General features: G+C 43.9%; 2 protein-coding genes and 1 long non-coding RNA gene across 4 annotated transcripts; 2 read left to right on the top strand and 1 right to left on the bottom strand.

Annotated features, from left to right (window-relative positions):
* Window positions 1–398: 398 nt before the first annotated feature.
* Window positions 399–16,940, bottom strand: LOC114849950 (uncharacterized). Its single transcript, XR_008693844.1, has 3 exons — window positions 16,800–16,940; window positions 15,472–15,594; window positions 399–1,149 (listed from the first exon to the last, which is right to left on the bottom strand). It is a non-coding gene; the product is annotated as an uncharacterized LOC114849950 (long non-coding RNA).
* On the top strand, window positions 12,502–14,390 carry LOC114849949 (jun dimerization protein 2-like). Its single transcript, XM_029141781.3, has 3 exons — window positions 12,502–12,696; window positions 12,997–13,101; window positions 13,300–14,390. The coding sequence occupies exons 1-3, from the start codon at window positions 12,502–12,504 to the stop codon at window positions 13,489–13,491; spliced, it is 492 nt and encodes a 163-aa protein (XP_028997614.1). The 3' UTR covers window positions 13,492–14,390.
* LOC114849946 (leucine-rich repeat-containing protein 74A-like) lies at window positions 15,489–18,047 on the top strand. Of its 2 annotated transcripts, XM_029141774.3 has the most exons (13): window positions 15,489–15,607; window positions 15,692–15,825; window positions 15,971–16,078; window positions 16,175–16,268; window positions 16,352–16,401; window positions 16,477–16,552; window positions 16,659–16,744; window positions 16,816–17,010; window positions 17,070–17,165; window positions 17,250–17,378; window positions 17,494–17,598; window positions 17,666–17,751; window positions 17,967–18,047. In XM_029141774.3, the coding sequence occupies exons 1-13, from the start codon at window positions 15,514–15,516 to the stop codon at window positions 18,031–18,033; spliced, it is 1,320 nt and encodes a 439-aa protein (XP_028997607.1). In that variant the 5' UTR covers window positions 15,489–15,513; the 3' UTR covers window positions 18,034–18,047. The 2 variants fall into 2 exon arrangements, with proteins under 2 accessions (XP_028997607.1, XP_028997609.1); XM_029141776.3 differs by lacking the exons at window positions 15,971–16,078; window positions 16,175–16,268; window positions 16,352–16,401.
* The last annotated feature ends 1,565 nt before the right edge of the window (window positions 18,048–19,612 follow it).

Raw genomic sequence — 19,612 nt, 5'->3', positions numbered from 1 at the left:
ACCCGACTCCGGAGCAGCGGCAGCAGCAGAGTTGGGCGTGACGTCACGCGACATTGCCGTTTCGTTTCACTTCCCGTTGACCAAATTTGGGTATCTGCGGTTGTTTTGTTGCTATGGCGACTGGTGTCATATTTCGGAGCTCGAGCGGAGCGTGTTACCGGAAAAAGCCGAGGCAGGAGCGAGCAGGAGTGATGTTGACAGTAAACTCTGATCAATTAGGGAGCCCGCATCACGTGCATGATGATAATTGGCCTAATAAGTAATTTTACATTATTAGGCTACATTATTACATTCATTTTTTCTGGGAACAGCAAACAGGGCGTTTAATAGCTATTTGGTTCGGGTCTCCGGGGGGAGCGTATTAAGGCATGCAACAATAAACACTCCAGAGGATGCACTTAACCATCACAAGCGTCACATTTTATTCAGCTCCACAGGACAGAAACGCATCGTTGGACGTTCTGTCGTACATCTCTCCGTGCTGAGTACGTGCAGTACCTGTGGCCATCGGTGGGGGGAGCTGCAGGACGAGCAGCAGGAGGCAAGATTTTCCTCGTCCTGCAGAGGCGCTTCACAGGAGCCCGGGTTCTGAACCTGATCATCCAGTGTCAGCAAACCCAAATGCACCTGGGTGGATGATGCAACATAAGACAACTTAGGACATATTCTCTTTGGGGAAACTGTTCTCTGTTGACCCTTACATTGACTGGGGTGGCAGTGGGCAGTCACACATGAAGGGGAGCTAGCGTCAAGTGTCTTGCTCAATGACACACCTGATGGGATCAACTGGGTTGGAACTGCAGACCAACAGACCAACGCTGTTCCCACTGATTATTCAACGATGTGTGGGTGCAAAAAGCTCCTATTCACGCATAAACTGCGTAACTGCTGGACGACTGCTTGGACTGACTTCTGGATCAGGTTGTCCGTCATTCTCGGCAGCAGGGGAACAAGTTGGCGGTGTTAGAAGCGCTGAATGAGCTGGCCACTGTACAAACCAATATCAAGCCGTCCTGTGTGATGTCTTGGCTATTTTCGAAAGCTGACGGGTGATGTGAAGCGCTCTGATGTCTACTGACTCACTGTGGGTCCGCGCCGCTTGTTCCGTCAGACTGTGTCCGGCAGCGTGGTGCTTCTCGCCCCCACCGACTGTGTAAGAGTTGTAAAAAAAATCACAGTGAGAAATGTTCACACTCAACCATCAAGCTGCAGTCTTACTGTATAGAATGGAACAATAATAGGTGTGAAAATAAGTAACAGTTAGGTGCATTAAGTATAAAGGCTGATATACTTATACATTTATACTGATTAATAAAAAATAGAGCATTCAGTTTTAAACAAACCTGTGTTTCATGAAGCTTTCTTAATCACACAGCGACATCAACATGCTGTGATTCCATTGCCTGGTTACAGATCTCCATCTTTCTATTATTTGTCGTGCGCTCACAGTTTCCGCCTCTGTCACCTCCCTGACCACTTTGTTCCCCGACTGCTGCGATATTCCCATGGAAGTGCTAAATTTACATGGATAAATGAATGTCACATGTGGTAAGGCACCGGTCACCTGGCGTGAATAATGGGATGAGAGAGCAGCCTTGCACTCAAGCCAGTGATGGTGTTCATATAACCAACGCAGGCAGGCTGAAACTGGAGACAGCACCTCCAGTGATGCAACAAAAAAAAGACTTCTGTGACGACTGGCTGACTTAATTACAAATGACTCACCTGTGTTTCCATTGTAAACATGTACTTTTCTATAAAACGTAATACTGCATGATACTGTGGATAAGCTGGTAAATTTGTACCTCAGAGCACTGGCTTTACTCAAATGGAAACAGGAGCAGTGGGAGGGGAGGGTAGACGGGTGCTGGCGTGACACGAAGCCCGCAGCACACGGTTGTTCGAGGAAGATAAAAATGAAGAGGGTTCAAAATCATCAACAGCACACAGCTGATGCATTCAGTGACTGATCTGATTTCTGTGAACAGAAGCCGGAGAAGCAAACATTACAGTGATTTAAGTTTCTGTTATGTTTTACTGGATTTATTATTTATTCCTAGATCAGCAAAAAGTATAACACACAACTGAGGTTTACTAAACAGACTATGACAAATACAAGAAACTTCCTGTAGTAACATGGGAAGTGTCATTTTGTGGTTCATTCACATATCTGATTGCCAAAGTGGCAAAAAAGAGGATATTGATCCTATGTATAATAATGTCTTACTAGACATATTTTGACATGGTCCACAACTGTCTGACAATATTTAGAAAGAAGGAAGGAAGGAAGGAAGAACATTAAATTGAGTGCTAGTAAAAATAATGTTTCTCTCTATAATGTCTGAGCTGTGGTAAATGATGAGTCAGGATGGGTCTGGACGTGTCTGGTTCAGTGGGTATTTCCAAGAGAAAAATCCCATCACATCGAAATGACACAAATCACAATTTATTGTTTCAGGGAGATAAGAAAATATGAGTATCTTCAAAAACATATTATTAACCAACCCTTGTTTGTAGAATTTATGAATAAATGAGGAAACTATTTGACTTGGTTGTGGATGAAAAAAAAAACCTACAAAAACAGTGAGATTGTTTTTAGTTTGACTTCTGACACCCACACAGCAAGAACGGTGCAGGAGCCCAAAAACCGCAAACATCACCACATCTCCAGTCAACATCTGAGCAGCTGCTGGAAAGTGCACTCAAGGTTATGTTTGAACGCAAAGACTGGAAATTCAGAATAAAAACAGTGATTCATGTTTCTAAATTATGACTTATAATAACTCTGAATTTAGTAGCTGCTCAAAGCTTTATCTAAAGACAATCTTAAAACAAGCTCTGCAAATGCACTCTGCTGCATTTTTAAAAGTACATTTATATTTTCCCAGTAAACACTTAAAGTGCCATCAATTCCGCACCATGTGTTGCAAGTGACATCTCTTTCTGCTTCTCTGCAGGCTCAGAGGAATTCAGCTGAAAGCCTACACCGCTAACGTAAAAGGGAAGATCTCTGTTTTGTCTCGAGCATCAAGGCTCAGGACCCGCTTGTTTTATAAAACCACCTGCTACTTGACTCAGTTGTGCTTTATTAAACCCAAATACCCCTCCCCACTGCCCAGCCCAAAGATTTATCATCTAAGTTAAGAACCACTGTGACGCACAGTCTCCTGCATCCTCCCCTCGAACGCGAGACATAAATCATAGCAGAACCAAATTAGAATCTAAAAACGGAACAGAGGGGGGTACTTTGGTGAGCCTTTAATAACTCAGCTGCTTGTTCCAGGTGGAACAGTTGAGCATCATATAAAACCTGCCACAGCCTCAGACAAATGTCATGATGAAAACCTGAGACATATGTGAAAAAAGAGAATTAACCAGAGAACAGGCAGTACAGGTGTCCCTCAAGTTATTACTAACGCCCATTTCAAATTGTTCCCATTTCTATGAGGCAGTTATTATGATTGTTTGTAGTATCTCATTTAAAACTATAAATACTTATAAACACAGTGAAAGAATGTTTTTAAGACATGTCACTAAAAAATATAGATTTCTAGAGCAGTCAGTTTGGACGTAGTTACTTCTGACCACACTAGAGGGAAGCATCAGGAAGAGACTTAAGGTTTTATAAAGTCAAACTTTCTAGAGTCTACATCTTTACAAAAACTCAGACCTAAGTCTTTAACTATGTTTTGACACGTTTTTAAGTACCTCAAATAAATCAATGTCAATTGTTTTACTTAAATTATAATAACACATATTTAAAAAGCAGGTAAAGCTGCATGTGCAAATATTCTACACAATTGACTGTGATTGACTGCATTTCATGTGAATTTGTGTCAGCAAAGTAAGACATAGTCTCTTCTCACAGTGATATTGGTTACTATATTAACAAACTATAAGATTTGTTTAAATGGATAGTGGTCTTTTAATAATCATTACATTTGATAAGCAGACTGAGCTTTGTTATATTTACATAACTTATAACTATAACTAACTATAACTATAACTATAACTTATTTATAGACTGATCAGACATTGAGCATGTTAAGTATAAACAAAATCAGGTCCTTGGTCACATACACACTACTTAAGCAACAGTGATATTTAGTAAAAAAATCAGTTTTATATGTAAGCATTCTTTGCTAGCATGTACACCACAAGATAAATGCATCAAGTCAACAAATTTCCATTTCTGGAAGTGCTATTAGTTTTCCAAAATGCAGGGAAAAATAGAATCAACATCTAATCAACAGTTTGTTCTTTCCACTAGCTAACAGAATTTGTGAACAAGCGTCTAAATAAACAAATTTACATTTGATGGCTGTAACACACATGAAGTCAGGACACTAAAACAATAATGGAATAAAACATCTGAACATGTTCTTTATTTTAAATCTATATTTTCACTAACTTCCCATAAACACAAAAAACGCAGTGTTTAGAAGCTGATTAGTAGCCTAACTCATTATTATTCATTCCTAATTAACTTAATACTAATTAAATAAACGGACAAGTTCAACCAGTCATGTGCAAGTTAATAAATCAAATCCACCAAAGTGTGAGGCAAGTTTACATGACACCTGATCTTTAATGTAGATTACACTCCGCCGTGTGCGTACTTATGTTTCACCGCGGCCGCAGCTTCATCGTCTTCTCGCCCCGCCTCGCGTGAAACAACCGAGCCGCGGCGCGCGCCGTGTTTACGGCCCGGCGTGTGTTTACCGACTGCTCGGCGGCTGTGGGCGTGTGTTTCCCCGCGCCTCTGCCCTCTCCCCGCGGCGCTCAGCTGAAACTTTCCTCGGCTCCCGTGTGTGTGTTGTTCCGGTTGCTAAGGGTGGAGCGAGCGGACCTCGGCGCGCTCCGCTCGCTCCAGCCTCCTCTGACAGTATTTTCATCCGCGCTTACGTCTGGGGCGCCAGTTCCGCATTCCTCCGCGCTCTCAGACGTGAGCAGTACTTAAACGGGCTGATGCAACGACTCCAGATAGTCCCAAAACCTACATCCGAGTCCCGAATCACGCACCGTCCCGTCACCACTGCGGCTTTTTTGGACGCACAACAGGTAAACCTCTTGCTAGCGCCGCTGCTTTTATGCTAATAGTTAGCTTCCCGTCGGCTCGGGCTTTGCGTATTTGCACATTTTTGCACTTTTCCCCTCGTGCTGCTCGTAGTGAGCGAATGCGGTTCGCAGCGGCTTATACAACGAGTCTGCCTATCTTTTTTATCGTTAAAGGACCAGGTTGTAAAGTTTTACGCCTTTGTAGCGCATAAGTCAGTTTATCGCCGCAGCCGCCGCCGCCGTGAACTAACGTTACGTTGTTGTTACAACTGTTGTGGCAACTGTCGGTTAACGGCTCGTTATTTACGGAGCCGCTGGCTGCTGTCGGACTAGAGGCATTTCCATGTCGGGATTCTTCATTTCGCTGTTGCTTAACAGGAGAAGTGTCGGTTAGCGGTGAAGACAGTTATGTAACCCCCCCTTTGACGAGTAACTGTTGGCTAAGCTAACGACCCTGGTCTGCTTGAAGTGTGTTGTAGCTGTGGCGATGCTGTTTGACCGATCAGATCCGATATTTTATCACTGGTCGACAATTTGCACGAGATAAAAATGAACAGCACGTTTATCAAACGATAGATGAGTGTTTACACGGGGAATTACGGTAGGGGGTGAGAAATCACAATTCTTATCTGAATCAGTTTACCCACTACTGTATTGTTGTTGTTATTAATCACTAATCAATAAAATGCTTAGCAGGCAAACAATACACGCACGCGCGCGCGCACACGCACACTGCAAACTACGTGACAGAAAGGAGGCAGAAACCGTACATAAGCGAGAAACAGGAACCATCAAGTTCCATATTTTTTATTTAATAACGGACATGAACAGTTATGCAGTTGATTTATCTAGATAAGTCATTTGAGATCTCATAATGATACTTTGCTATGAACTATAATAAAACTAATGTTGTTTCTGAACTTTTCCACAGTGTCCAAACACAGTTGCATCATTGACAGAAGACGACTGACAAGTTTTCTCTGAGTAAGTTTTGTGCGTCTCTAACAGATTCACATTTATTTATTCTGCTTCTGCCGTGGCTCGTTCACTTACAGTAGAAGGATTAGTGATGCAAATGGAGTGTGAAGTGTGTATGAAGACTGTGAGCAGAGCCAAGAATGTGTGGTCTGTCAGATCGTCTTGGCCCATCACAGTATGTTCAGTTGCATTTTTTAGGAAATGTTGTGTGTGCATGTAGGCGTCACATGTTCTTCAGCGTATTTCCAGATAGACCCTTAGATTTTCTATTGCATTTGAACAAGTTTAGTTTTAATGCTCTGTGATGAGCCAGTTACTGTCAACGTCTCATCCACTCCAGTGCTTTGAATAGATTTACACTGGTAACAGTAACTCTACCTACACCAGTGGTAGCTTCAGTTGTTCAGTCGTGACCTTGTTGGCCTGAAGGTTAAAGGCCAGTCATGGAATGGGAAACATACGACTGGAGGCCTGGATCAGGTGAGTGTGTAGATTTGTGACTTGTGAGTTCAGGGGGTCAGAGTTTTCCTATATATTCCGTGCATGCTTTTCCAGCTGGTTCGGTGCTCGCTCGTACAGCCGCATGCCACACGGCAAAACTATTTGTGTCTTCATTATATATGTGCTTCCTTTGCGTCTTGATGTGTTTTGCGTGTGTCTAAGTAAACAAGCGTGTGTCGCAGAGGGTTTAAATGCCCCAGTGCCTGCCCAGGCACATCCGTAGGATGGTTTCTGCATAAATGGAACATTGCAGTGGATTAATGGGGAAGGGTTGGCGAGCCGACAAGCAGCGCAGGGCTGACAGGGCTGAGAGGCTGGACGTGGGCGCACAGGGTTTATTTTAAGTAGAAATGCCTTCCAGTGCGTCTCTGGAGAGCTGGAATTGCCAAGCTGCACCCCAGTACACTGAGTCGACAGCAGACGCATTGCAGGCAAGCGAGCCAACTATGCAACATCTAGGCTCAATGATACTAATACTAATTCTGGGGTAGTAGCTATTTACTGCTGAGTATCACATTGTAGTCCCCATAAGGATTTCCACATGGTTTGTGAAAACCACGCGTGCCGCGACTGACGGGACGTTCAGCGTGGAAGCACACAAGCAAATGTGCAAATGAGTAGCCGAGATATGTTTGGTATTTTAGAATAACGACCAGATTCACCGGTTTTCTTTTCAGTGTAAAACAAGCACAAAAAAACAGTCTTAAGTGTCACTAAATGTTGAGCTGAACTTTGGTCCAAAGCTCGCAGCAATGTAGAGCAACAAAAGAATTGATCATACTGTTTAATCAGAGAAAGCGCCTGCTTGACGTGGGGCAGATGAGGAAATACCAGAGGACAAAGTATGAAACGGCATTTCAGTGACAACCGCACTTACATAATAAATAGTGATTGCTTCAACAGACAACATTAAATGTCATTTTCTTCTTGGTTTGCTAATTTTTTTTTGTCAGATTACAGCAACTCGCCTTGGTTTAGTTACACATGTGGACTCCATACATTTCAAATAGCTGCTGCATTTTGATTCATGTAATCCATGTCTGATCCAAGTCAAAGCCCTGTGCAATGCAAAGTCTAATCCTGGCTTGCAACGCGGAGAAAAATAGTGACATTTGAATTTAACCAGGACCACCCAGACGCAGAATATAGATGTGTGGCTGTTTGAGGGGCACAGAGCAGGCCAAGCAGCATTCTAACCAATGATCACGTAATAAAGCCTGAACGGAGGCAGCCACAGACCTGGAGCTTTGTGCACATCTGCAGGTGCTGCGTGTTTGGATTTCCCTGGAAAACGTTCGATTCCCTGGCTACAATAAAAGGCATTAGGTAAACTTCCTGTTCTCTTGTGTAATTTCATCACGAACAAAAGATAACCTCTGCTTGCACTGCACTTTAGCACAGACGAGACGCTCAAACGGTGCTCGTCGGGGAGAATTAAAGTAGCCCATCACTGCTGCAGCTCGGGGGCTCATCAGAGGAAATACTGCAGGGTTAAATGTCCATAACTGCACTCAGTTGCTTTGGGAAGACTTACTGATCTTCACAAGAGGAGTTTCGAAACAGTTCTGTCTTCTACCTACGCCAGCTGTTTAGCCCGTGAGAAAGCCGAAAGCGAAATGAAAGCTAAAATGAAGAGATCCTTTTTTTTAGTTAGCGCAATAATCACTTCCCCTCCCACACATGATCTCCCTTGACTTTAATAACCGGAGATGATCACAATGTGATACGAACAACAACTATTAATACAGTCCGTCCTTTGTTTTCGTGCCTACAACTTGTCTCGTCCACTCCAATGAAAATATAATGAGGGGTTGCAGGCATGCAGATACTGTATTTGGATTGTCCTGTCCTCGTGGAAAATCTGTGCCAAATTCCCTGGTTTCCTCAGAGGATTGCGAAAGGCTGTAACTCAACACACAGCCTGACTGAGCGCAGACGGTAATGATGATCGCTGAGACCTTGGCCAGAGACTGAGAGTGTGCCTTGGCCCGAGCCTTGCCGCTCATTGTTCATTTGAAGCACTTGTGTAATGTTAGAGCTGCAGAATTTCTTTGCCATACTTTTACATGATGCTTGTGTGTGCGTCATACAATGGCTTTTAAAATACAAATATAGACTTTAATAAAGCTGTCAAACTATCCTGGAAAGGGTTTCCTGTAATTTTGTGATCCAGTGATTTAAGATTAAGTCGTCTAGCAGTGCAAAAATGTAACTTTAATTCTAGCATATTAGCCGCCAAATACTTAGGGCTCCTGCTTTCAGTCACTGAAATTACAGTTCTGGAATTTAGCTGTTAGCGGGCTCCTTCCTAAAAGGCAACGGTATATAAAAACATAATGAGTAGCCTTTGAAACCTCTGTCACCCCCTGCGTCTCTCCTTCACCATCTCTACAGGGGCTGAGGATAATAGGGCTTCCAGTCGTGCTGCTGGTGTTTGGTCAGGGGCTGAATTCCTCAGGGCTGCTAATTGCTCTCAGGAATGACACTCGGGAATAGACATATTTGGTCAAGCTGAGGACAGAGACTGAGCAGAGAAAGCAGCAAAAATCCATGTAAAAGCCCGCCTGCACATTCACATGCACGCTCTTCACACATACCTCTAGCTGTCCCTGCTTCACATGCACTTGGATTAGTTTTGGCCCCAAGTCAGAGTCCTGTATTTCATAACCAATACATGACATTTCCGCTCCCCGCCCTTGGCTTGGGCTCGCCAGGCTCTCGCCAGTGCCCGCTCCGCTACCGAGCTGTGTAGGTGTCTTTGTGCGAGGCTGGTGCGGGCCTAAAAGCTGCGGTCCTGCCCTTTCTGCTCGACTGCAAAAGCACAGTGGCCGCGTTGCATCATCAAACGCTGACCACTAATCCTCGGCTGCAGGCTGCCGCTGACAGAAGATACGAGAAAAATACCCATCTTTTGAAAAATCACTTTGACTCATGCCCGTGTGTATAATTACACCGTGCGAAAACTTTCCCTGCGCTGTACAGATGAGACGTCTTCGGGGTTTCATGTCTCAGCGCTTGACAGGGTGTTGAATTTGTAAGGGGGATTTTCAGGCCGTTGTGGCAGGGGAACAAATTAAACATAAAATGAACTTTCTACTTAAAAGTCACATTTAATTCAGAAGTGAGGCACATCAAGAGGCAGCGCTGCGTCGCAGCTCTATAAATCCTCTGGAATGGCGTGTAACTCACTTTTATGTCCCATAATTGATAGGCATCTCACTTCATAACTCGTAAACCTCACACATAACGTTACCTTTATTTTGGAGGCCTCGGGGAGAACTCCCTCTGAGGGCTTTTAATGTGTAATTTTCATCTGATGTCATGCAGCCAAACAGGAGGTTTATGTAAGTTTATATTCTAAGCGTGCGTGTGGTGAGGTCTCGTCTCGGTTGCAGCAATCGAGGCGAGCAACGGCGCAATGTTGTGTGTAACAGAGTCCACTTCAGTCTAACAGACATTAATTGAGATTATTTCTGAATTCACTCATTTTTCCAGTTTTAGCTTCCATTAAAAAACGATGTTTGTGTAACATGGAGCCTAATCCGAGTCTATTCGAGGTTCCCACTCCTTTCTGCCTCGAACGGCTTCTTGCTCAGTCATTCCTGATGGGCGCTTCAGTTCCTGTGGCTGTTTTCTTGGGCTTGGGGGTTAGTATGGATTGCATCTTTTGAATTCCACTTTAGTTAGTCGTCAGCAATGAGCAGTGTAAAAAACACACACGATAGCCTTTTGTCACAAATTGAGGTCTGTTCATGTTTAATCTGAGCGAATGTGGTAAAACTTCCCTGATGTGAAACTTGAAGCTCTGTCTTATATTTCCGTCTCTGCTGGTGATTATTCTAAGCTGCAGTAAACTTGCAGAGGCCACAGCTCAATCAGACATTGTAGTGAATGTAGTGGTTCAGCCACTTCAGTCCAGTGATTCATATTTTTAACAGTGCGTGCTCTTATTCACCCCTGGATTAGCTGCCATATGGTCGGCCTTGCTGTTAGACTCTGTCAAGAGCGAGAAGGCTTTGGCACCTTCTATTTCTCAACCTCTCTCAGGAGATTCAAAGAGAGGGAATTTTGTCTGAGATATTTCTGTAGGGCTGTCTTGTTCTTTTCCTCTCTAGCAAAAACAACAGGCCGCTGCCAAGTGCAGAGTAAATGGGAGTATAGATGCAGTGGGAGAGAGGAAGGGAGGACAGGGAGAGAAAGACGGAGCAGTCACATTTAAATAGTAAAACGCCTCGTTGGACACTGGCTTGTCGTTGGAGTGAACAAATCAAACAGGTAGCAGAGAACAGGCCCAGAGTAGAGACAAGATAATTATATAAGATTCAGGTCACTAATTACAGGAATATCTGAGATTAAGTTGACTGCTTTAGTCCAGTTTGTTTTTCACCAAACCTGTTAGTCGAAACTACTAACTCTTAACTTATAATGCAGATGTTACAGTTGATACATTTTCAAGCCTCACTGGAGGATTTTGTCTCGGTCAAAGTGATCTGATTTGGTCTCATGACAAAAAACCACCAGTCCAGCTGTACAAATTCTGTGACCAGCCCATAAGCAGGGTGGAGAACGTTAGAATAGAGTTACATAACCCACTCTTTATTACCTTCTCGATGGCCTTCGTACTGAAACAAGTATTTTAGCTCAGCAACAAAAGGCACCAGGTATAACTTCTATTACCGGTCGCCTGTCAGCCAGTCACCCTCCAGCAAAGTCAGCTGTGTTTTTTTTTCTTTTCCAGAGCGCCTAACAATGCATGTCTTTGTTGGCTCCATATGAGAGGGTCTTTGTTCAGCCTGCGCTCGACCTGCCGAGCTCCAGCATCAGGAAGCAAATGTGAATTAAGCTGTTAATGTAGAAGTCACACTGATAGCATCGATCTTTTTAAAGCTCCTCACGGCTTCAGGTCTGGCCGGTGGTTCTGGCTGATACTCTAGATGTGCCAGCGACTCCCAGTCACAGAGGTATTAGTTGTTCACTAGCACTAAATCCATGTAGTGGTTCTGCTTCTATGGACTATTAACATTTAATCAAAAAACATTATTTGTTTTGATGTATGAATTTTTCCCGCAGCGTTTCTTTGGCCCATGTTACACTGTTCAAGCTGCATTTGTTTCTTCTTTGGTCATCAAGTTTTCCAACTAGCTTCTAAACTGTTAGAGAGACATCTGAATTCTCCAGCCACTTCCTTCAGGGGCTGCACAAGTTCTCCTTTTTCTCCTTTCAGGCCCTCATTCCTCCTTGATTACATTAAGAAGTGCTGTGGTCAAATCAGCCCTCCGTGCTGCTAAGAACTGCTGAAAGAGGGTGGTGGTGGAATGTCTGACTGTTACGCGCTCCGTTATGAAACAAATGCCTTTGATACTCTCTGACTCCTTCCCCAAGAGTTGAATGAACATCCAGGAGGAAGGCTGAGTTAACTGTCAGATGTGAGCATAGAGGACTGCTCCCTGCTAGAGCGATCACATAAAAGCGATCCGCGGCTCGTCTTCACACGTGAAACTACAGAAATGAGTGTGTAGCTGCAGACAGTGTGAAGTTTGTTTTTTCACCGACCGCTGACTAAGAAGATAACACAGCTGTCAAAGCTGTCAACGTCTGAGCGCATTCTTGGAAACAGCAGCCGTCTGTCTTTGTCAGTGGATGACAGTGAATGAAGCTTTTTGAGGAGGAATTGTACCAGGTCATAATAAACAATGCCTTATTACATATACTGTATATTTATAAATCCAGAGCATAAGCCTATACTTCTTGTTAGGATTCAAGAGTCATCTGTGAGGTGATGGTTCGGTTCAAGCACCAAATAATGAATCGATTAAACTGGTTGTGATTTTGAGTGGACAATGAACAACTGCAGTATTTATGTGTACACTCTGCTTTTTATACTCAGCAACATTGTCCTAATCTCCCCTTCCTTTCCTCTTTTTCTTCTCTCATCCCACAGCGGCGGTGGCGGCCGGGTCGGACATGATGCCGGGACAGATTCCTGACCCTTCACTTGCAGCGGGCTCCCTGCCCAGCCTCGGCCCGCTGGCGGGCATCTCGGCCACCACGCTCACTGATCAGCTCAAGTTAGCCGACTTCCGCCAGCTGGGCACCATGTTGTCTCCTCTGCATTTTCTGGGGAGGTTGGGGAAGAGGCCGCTGGCCATCAAGACTGAGGTAAGATGGAAGAGAAAGAGGAAATAGAGCAGAAGTAGGGGATGTGAAATGTGTGTTGAAGGTCAGAGGACAGAAACAAGACAGAGGGCGTTGGTCTAAAAAAGCAGAAAAAAACTAAATGATGTGATAAGTGTTTAAGTAATATAATGCCACCTCTAATGCGTGAAACAAGAAGTATTTTTAATTATTATTTTAGAATTAAGAATTATTATTGTAAATGTTCTTCAACACACAGTAAACACTTGAACTAATTCTGTCCAGTCATGGGTTGCCTGTATTAACAACAGATTGTCTTTACAGATGGACGAAGATGAAGAAAGGAGGAAACGAAGGCGAGAGAAAAACAAGGTAGCAGCGGCGCGATGCCGAAACAAAAAGAAGGAACGGACTGACTTCCTTCAAAGGGTGAGTTCATGACACAGCACTGCAAACTGATGAGCAGAAGCAGAACAGAGCAGGCTGGCAGCCAGCAGCAGCCTGACTTAACTTAACCCAAGTAGCTGACTCACGATTTCATTTCACTGTTAGAAGAGATAAAAACGTGGAGGTGTAAAATTGCATCATAGGTGTCTAATAAATCAATAAATCCACATGTCTGTCCAGGAATCAGAGCGTCTAGAGATGGTCAACTCAGAGCTTAAGGCCCAGATCGAGGAGCTACGTCTGGAGAGGCAGCAGCTGATGGTGATGCTCAACCTCCACCGGCCCACCTGCATCGTGAGGACTGATAGCGTCAAAACCCCCGAGAGCGAGGCCAACCCTCTGCTGGAGCAGCTGTCCGCTGACACCAAGTGAAACCAGGAAGCCGGGGTCATGGATTCCCTGATGCCCAACCTAGCACCACTGTGGCTGCCCAATAAAATGAAAACAGAACTGGCAATAAATTTCAAAAGAAGCACTTGAGCTCCAAACTGGAGACTTTTGGAGGCTTCGCCCAAAGACCTGGGGTTAAAGGGCTTCCTCCGAACTGCTGCCTGAGCTGGCTCTGTCCATTGGAAGACTGGAAATGCCCTGTTTCATCTCTGCATTACGTGTTGTTGTTGACACCCACTGTGCCTAGTTGTTACTTCAACCACCTCGACATAAAGGGACCAATGGAAACAGTAGAGTACAACTGGAAGGATCGCTGAGGAAACACACTAATGTCAGTATGGTGCTCTGCCCTGGTGCTGTGTGGCATAGTCTGAGCGCAGAGGGCCATGAGGCTTACTGTTCTGCAGTTTTCCTTTGTATGCTAGCCAAAATATACAGGAGTAGACCTTTTTTAGAATACAGTACTCAGTACAAGTACAACAGACGAAGTAGAGTTTTTTTTCTTGTTTATATCTATACTCTGCCTTGACGATGGCAGTAACCGGTTGATCCGATTTGTGGTGACGCTGGCGTCATGAGAAGCACATATACACAAAATGTTTACACATTTGTTGTTTTGGACTTGTTGTCTGTCCATTATTGTACTTGTTTTATACTGCTTTGTATACATAAACATATAGGAATCGCTTGTTAATCACTTGATGTGATTTATCTTTCGAACCTTTCCAGCGTGTCTCTGTCATGTTGCGCTGTCAAACAGCTGTGAAAACAAGCAGAAACTTTGCAGCTGAGCAGTATTTCCGTGTCTGTTCTGGACGTGTATCTGCTATGTATGACTGTGTTACCCGCATAGATTAAAATTTATTTTCTAACTACAGGAAGCAACTTGTCTTGTGCTTTTTCACATACATTCAGCATTTTGCCCCTGACTTTGAATTTTCTCTTGCGAAGATGATTTCAGTCAGTGACACAAGTTGTGCAACTGTATGTTGCAGCCGAGACATATTGCCAAAATCAGGGCTTTACTTTCATTTAAATAGGCCAGTTATGTTTTTATTTCCTCAGAGTTTGATTATTACAGCTCCACTTGTCCAAAGATCAACAGGAGAAATGTTTTACATCTGCAATGGTGACTGCAAGTTTAATAATAAACAAATAAATAATTTTTTTTTTTTTTTAAATAAAAGCTTTCTCTACTTCAGTTATTTCCAGAACACCATGGTGCTTAGTATTAAATGCTAAAATAGATTCTTGAAAAATAACAATTAAAAGTCTGAATACAGTAAGTGAACATAGCATTTTCTTATCACACTTATTCTTCTACTTCCTCTAACAAAACACCAAGTCACAATATATTACATGAATAATTGTTTAAGGAAATTGAATCCGCCATGCATGCTGGGTATTACTGTACACGTGTCGATGCCAAGTCATCTAGATCTTAATAATAATATATCCGTTACCAGCCGAGGTGAACTGGCGACCTCACTAGCCTGAACCCCAGGCTCCAGCTCCGCCTAGCGGTCAGTTTGGTGAACTGCGTGATCGTCCGCCGTGTGAAGCGCTGGTCTATCGTCTTACGGCCAACAGCTTCATCTAGTGGACGGTTTGCGAACTGCGTGATTTGAGTCGAGTGTCCGATATCGCAGCTACTGTTGGACCAACTGGGTAATTTGTGCATTTTACAGGTCTAACGTAACTTTATTCAATATCTGTCATTATTTTGATTGACGGGTTTCTTGGACAACCGGAGTTTCCATAGCAACCGCTAATTAACGTTCAGCATGCGGTTGTTAGCTCAGGCTCTACCCTGGACAGTTTACTGATCAAATACTACTAATAATATGAAAAAACAAATGCAAACTGCGACTTGGAGCAGGAGCTTTGAGAAATAACTGGGTGCAGAAATGATGTCATGGTTGTGAAGAGTAACTTTGACAGCCAGCTAACAGACAGTCTCACCTCTTCTTACTTTACAGGTGAGTCTGCGGATCTTGAGCTGTGATGGAGCCTGGTAAAGGCCAGCAGGCCAGCGATGGGTCGGGGAACCGGGAGCAGGACACGGCTGGAGAGCGGGACAGTGATCTGGAAATAGAAGGTGGGACGAAATGGTGGACGCTTGCACAAACTCTGTGTTGTAGTAAAATAAAAATCATGTCGATGTGGCTCTTCATCCTTACAGACACAACCAATAACCAACCGACACGCACCATCTCCACCTCATCCTTCCTCTCCTACATGAATGAAGCTGGTCTTAACCTGAACCACTGCGGTTTGGGACCGACAGGGGCCAAAGCTCTGGCCAGTGTTCTGCAAGTATGGACACTGAAGCTTTTCATACCACATGTGACCCCACCCGTAATCTATGGGCCTATTGATGAGTGCCCTTTAGTTTGTCTCATATTTACATGAATATCATTCATGTTTTTTTACTCAAGTGTTTAACATTTGATCTGGTTAGAGTTACAGTGACATCATCAACCTTGAACTTGAGGACAATTCACTTCGAGCGGAGGGGGTTCGCTACCTGATGAAGATGCTTCACACAAATGTCCCTTTACAGATTCTAGTAACTATTTCACAGCAGTCCCATCTTTTTTAAAACAATTAAACTAGATGAAACCTATGACATTTTATAGTTTTAAACATGACCATATCTCAATAGAACCTCTCCAACAACCAGCTTCACCTTGAAGGGGCCCAGCTCATCTCCAAAATGCTACTGAACAATAATAACATCAAATCTATCAAACTCTCAGGTTGTTTGCTTCTCAACATTAGTTTGATACAGCAGGTAATTAAAGCCTGTGTCATTTAAGTACTTTCCCCCTTTTTCCTTTAGCAAATGGTTTTGATGATCGCGCTGCTAAACACATTGCTGGCGCTTTAGAGGTTGGTTCAGAGGTCACTGCATTGAACGCGTGTGTTGTCAAGCTGTGATTCAACAGCTGATTTCTGGCCTAACAGGGCGACTTCCTGCTCAAAGAGCTGGACCTCAGTCACAACAGGCTCTGTGAAGGGGAACACCTTGGTTGTATGTTAGGTAAAACACAGCCTTAAAAAACCTGACGCTTGGTTCCAAAACCCAACAATTAGTGTGTGAACACTTGTGTTATTTGTGTATTGCGACATTTGCTTCCTCTTTAAAGCCAAAAACCTCGGACTGGAAGTCTTGAATCTGAGCTGGAATCACATTCGCACGTGTGGAGCGTTGGCCCTGAGTGACGGGCTGAAGGTAACAAACACACAGTGACCTATAGAAACCAACACGCGCGTGGTTTGTCGCTCACCTGCTCGTTACGCCAGGCAAACGCCACCTTGAAGCGGCTCCACCTGTCGTGGAACGGTTTCGGCCGCCGAGAGGCAGAGTCGCTGGGCGACGCGCTGAAACTGAACCGCACGCTGGTTCTGCTGGACCTCAGCAGCAACCGCCTGGACGATGGGGCTGTGGCGCTGCTCTGTCGGGGCCTGGCCGCCAATGAAGGCCTCAGGATCCTGAAGGTGAGCGCGGGTGTTTAAAGAGTGTGTGTGTACAAATCCTAGTTACATCTTTTCTTAAGCTGTCTCACAACCCAATGAGTGACGCTGGAGCTCTGACGCTGCTAAGAACCATTCAGAGCAACGCGCGATCAGCAATGGAGGAGGTCGACATTTCAGTAGGTGCAGAAATACTCATTTAACCTCAGCACGGGCACAAAGGAGAGTATTGTTTGGTTTGTCTCGATTACATGTGGGTGCAGACAGTGTTTGTGCGCGAGACCTTCATAGAGATGCTTGAAGGAGCCCGTCGGACGAATCCTGCGCTGACGGCCCGCTACAGCGTCATGAGATATGTGCTCAGGAATGTTTCTGCTCTCCACAGCTTTCAGGTCGGCGTGATGATGGGCACTGTAGCGAAACAATTTTGTAAATGTTAATGTTAATCATCAAACAAACATGTCTAGTAGGCAGAACTGATTCGTAGCTGTGTGTAATTTTGTTTAGGAATCCCTCAAGGAGCGACGTGAGACCATCTTGGATTTCTTCCAGGCTTTGGATGAAGAAGGAACCATGTCGGTTTCGACCTCAGCCTTCAGGAAGGCCGTTAAGGTCGGGCTGAGCACAGACGGCGCATGTCATAGTCACACACACGTCTAATAAGTATGTATGGACGCAGGCAGCCAACATAGCTGTGGATCAGCGACAGCTGGACTGGCTGATTAGGAGCCTGGACAAGGACTGCACAGCCACCATAAACTACAGGTCAGTCTGTGGATGCGTGCTGTATGTAGGTGAAACTAAGAAGATATGAATTCCTGGACAGATTGTGTCACACTAATCTGCCTGGATTTGAGATTAATCTGAGTCTGACTGTGGTTGTGGGTAAATGCCTTCCTCACTTAGTGAGTTTACAGATGTGTGTTTAAACCGTTTGACATCAAACATGAATTTTATGGCCCTTTCTCTCTGCAATGCAGCCACTATGCTGTCACAGACACCGCCACGCAGATGACATCACTGCCAAGACGATCCATGACTGAATAAAAGCTGAAATCAGTTGTGTGATATTGTTTCTTAATGGATGAAAAGCAGAACGTTGGCATCTCAGTCTCATGAAATCATCACAGACGTGGACAGGTGTCGATCCCGTGACGTCAGCGACCCCTCGTCTCCTTCCTACTGTAGTTCTTAGCTCAACCCAATTCTGTCTGGTGTGAATACTTGAACCTCTGACCCCAACCAGCTGCACCCACCTCAGCACTGCCAGCTGTGTCTGTTGCCGGGCCACAGGGTCCTCTCCCTCATTCTGCCGGTCCAAAAATAATCTTCTGGTATGACAACAGAACAAGAGGAGGAAGAAAAAGACAGCTGGCGTCCATATCAAAGGGCCGAGAGGCTGGAACGAATGGGGCCAGATGCAACCTAGTTGTTTGGTCCCACTGGTCAGCTTTGTTAGAACGAACGGGCCTGTAACAGCAAGAGACCACTCATGAATATGTACACGTGCACATAGCATTACTTATGCAGACAAGGATTATTAAGGTGCGATGAGACAATGACATGACACCGTTTCACCAGGGGACAGATGGAAAAATATAAACATGATACTGACGGTTCATTGGTAAATATTACAGTTTCAAATTCATTTTTTCATTATCTTTTGATTAGGACATCAAAACTGTTCATTAATCTGAAAAGTTATTGTCTTTTTGTCTGTCAAGTTCCACAAACATCACGATTATCTTACATTATCTAACCTTGATCGATGTGTTTGTGTTGTCAGGGTGTCATGACTTTGAACTCAGCGGGTGAACACTGTCACCCTGTGGTGGCTTCAATTTCTGGCCTAACCTTTATCAGCGTAAACAACCGTAGAGCTGATGACATTGAAATACTGGTAATGGATTTGGTCTATTTTGCTTTGAAAACATTGAGAACATTTTCAGAATTAGTTTACGCACACATACCAGAGCTACGGGTGACATGCAAAGATCTTCCAGCGAAAACCTTAAAAAAGCAGATAAGGAGGCAAAAACTCAATGGACATATTTGGCTAGAAATAATATCACCCTAAATCCAAATACAATTTCTAACCTGAAATAAAGCACAATTCTTCATATAATATTATTGATGTACCTTCCTTATTTAAAAGACAGAAAACACAGCAGAATAATTTAGGTAAATTATCCCTCTGATGTGGCTTAATGAAAACAAACAGCTAGCTGCCAAATCCTAATGGGCCATCTTTCATGTGAATGGACACAAAGACTTAAAACCCACATCTTATTGAACAGTCCAATTGGAAATTCACAGATTTGGCCAAATTTTGAAGACGAAACAAAAAGCTGCCAACGAACCCTTCAGATATCTATGCACCCACTGGCTCACGCCGCCAATTAACATGATCTCGAAAGCGCTAATGGAATCTTGAGCTGTAATGAAAGTAAATAATTAAATTAAAGGATCCCTTGTATCATTGTTTGCGGTATTCTGGCCCATTAGGACCTCCAGTATTCTCATGCTAATCTAATGTTTGGGGCTTTTGTGTTCACATAATGAATTCTGTGTTTTTCCTCCAAACAGTGTTGTTCAGACATTTGTGTAGGTGCTGGCAGAGAAACAA

The sequence above is a fragment of the Betta splendens genome, chromosome 24 (genome assembly GCF_900634795.4).
Source record: "Betta splendens chromosome 24, fBetSpl5.4, whole genome shotgun sequence".
Taxonomy (NCBI): Eukaryota; Metazoa; Chordata; class Actinopteri; order Anabantiformes; family Osphronemidae; genus Betta; species Betta splendens.
Note: the sequence above shows the minus strand (reverse complement) of the source record. Positions and strands in the feature narration are given on the sequence as shown.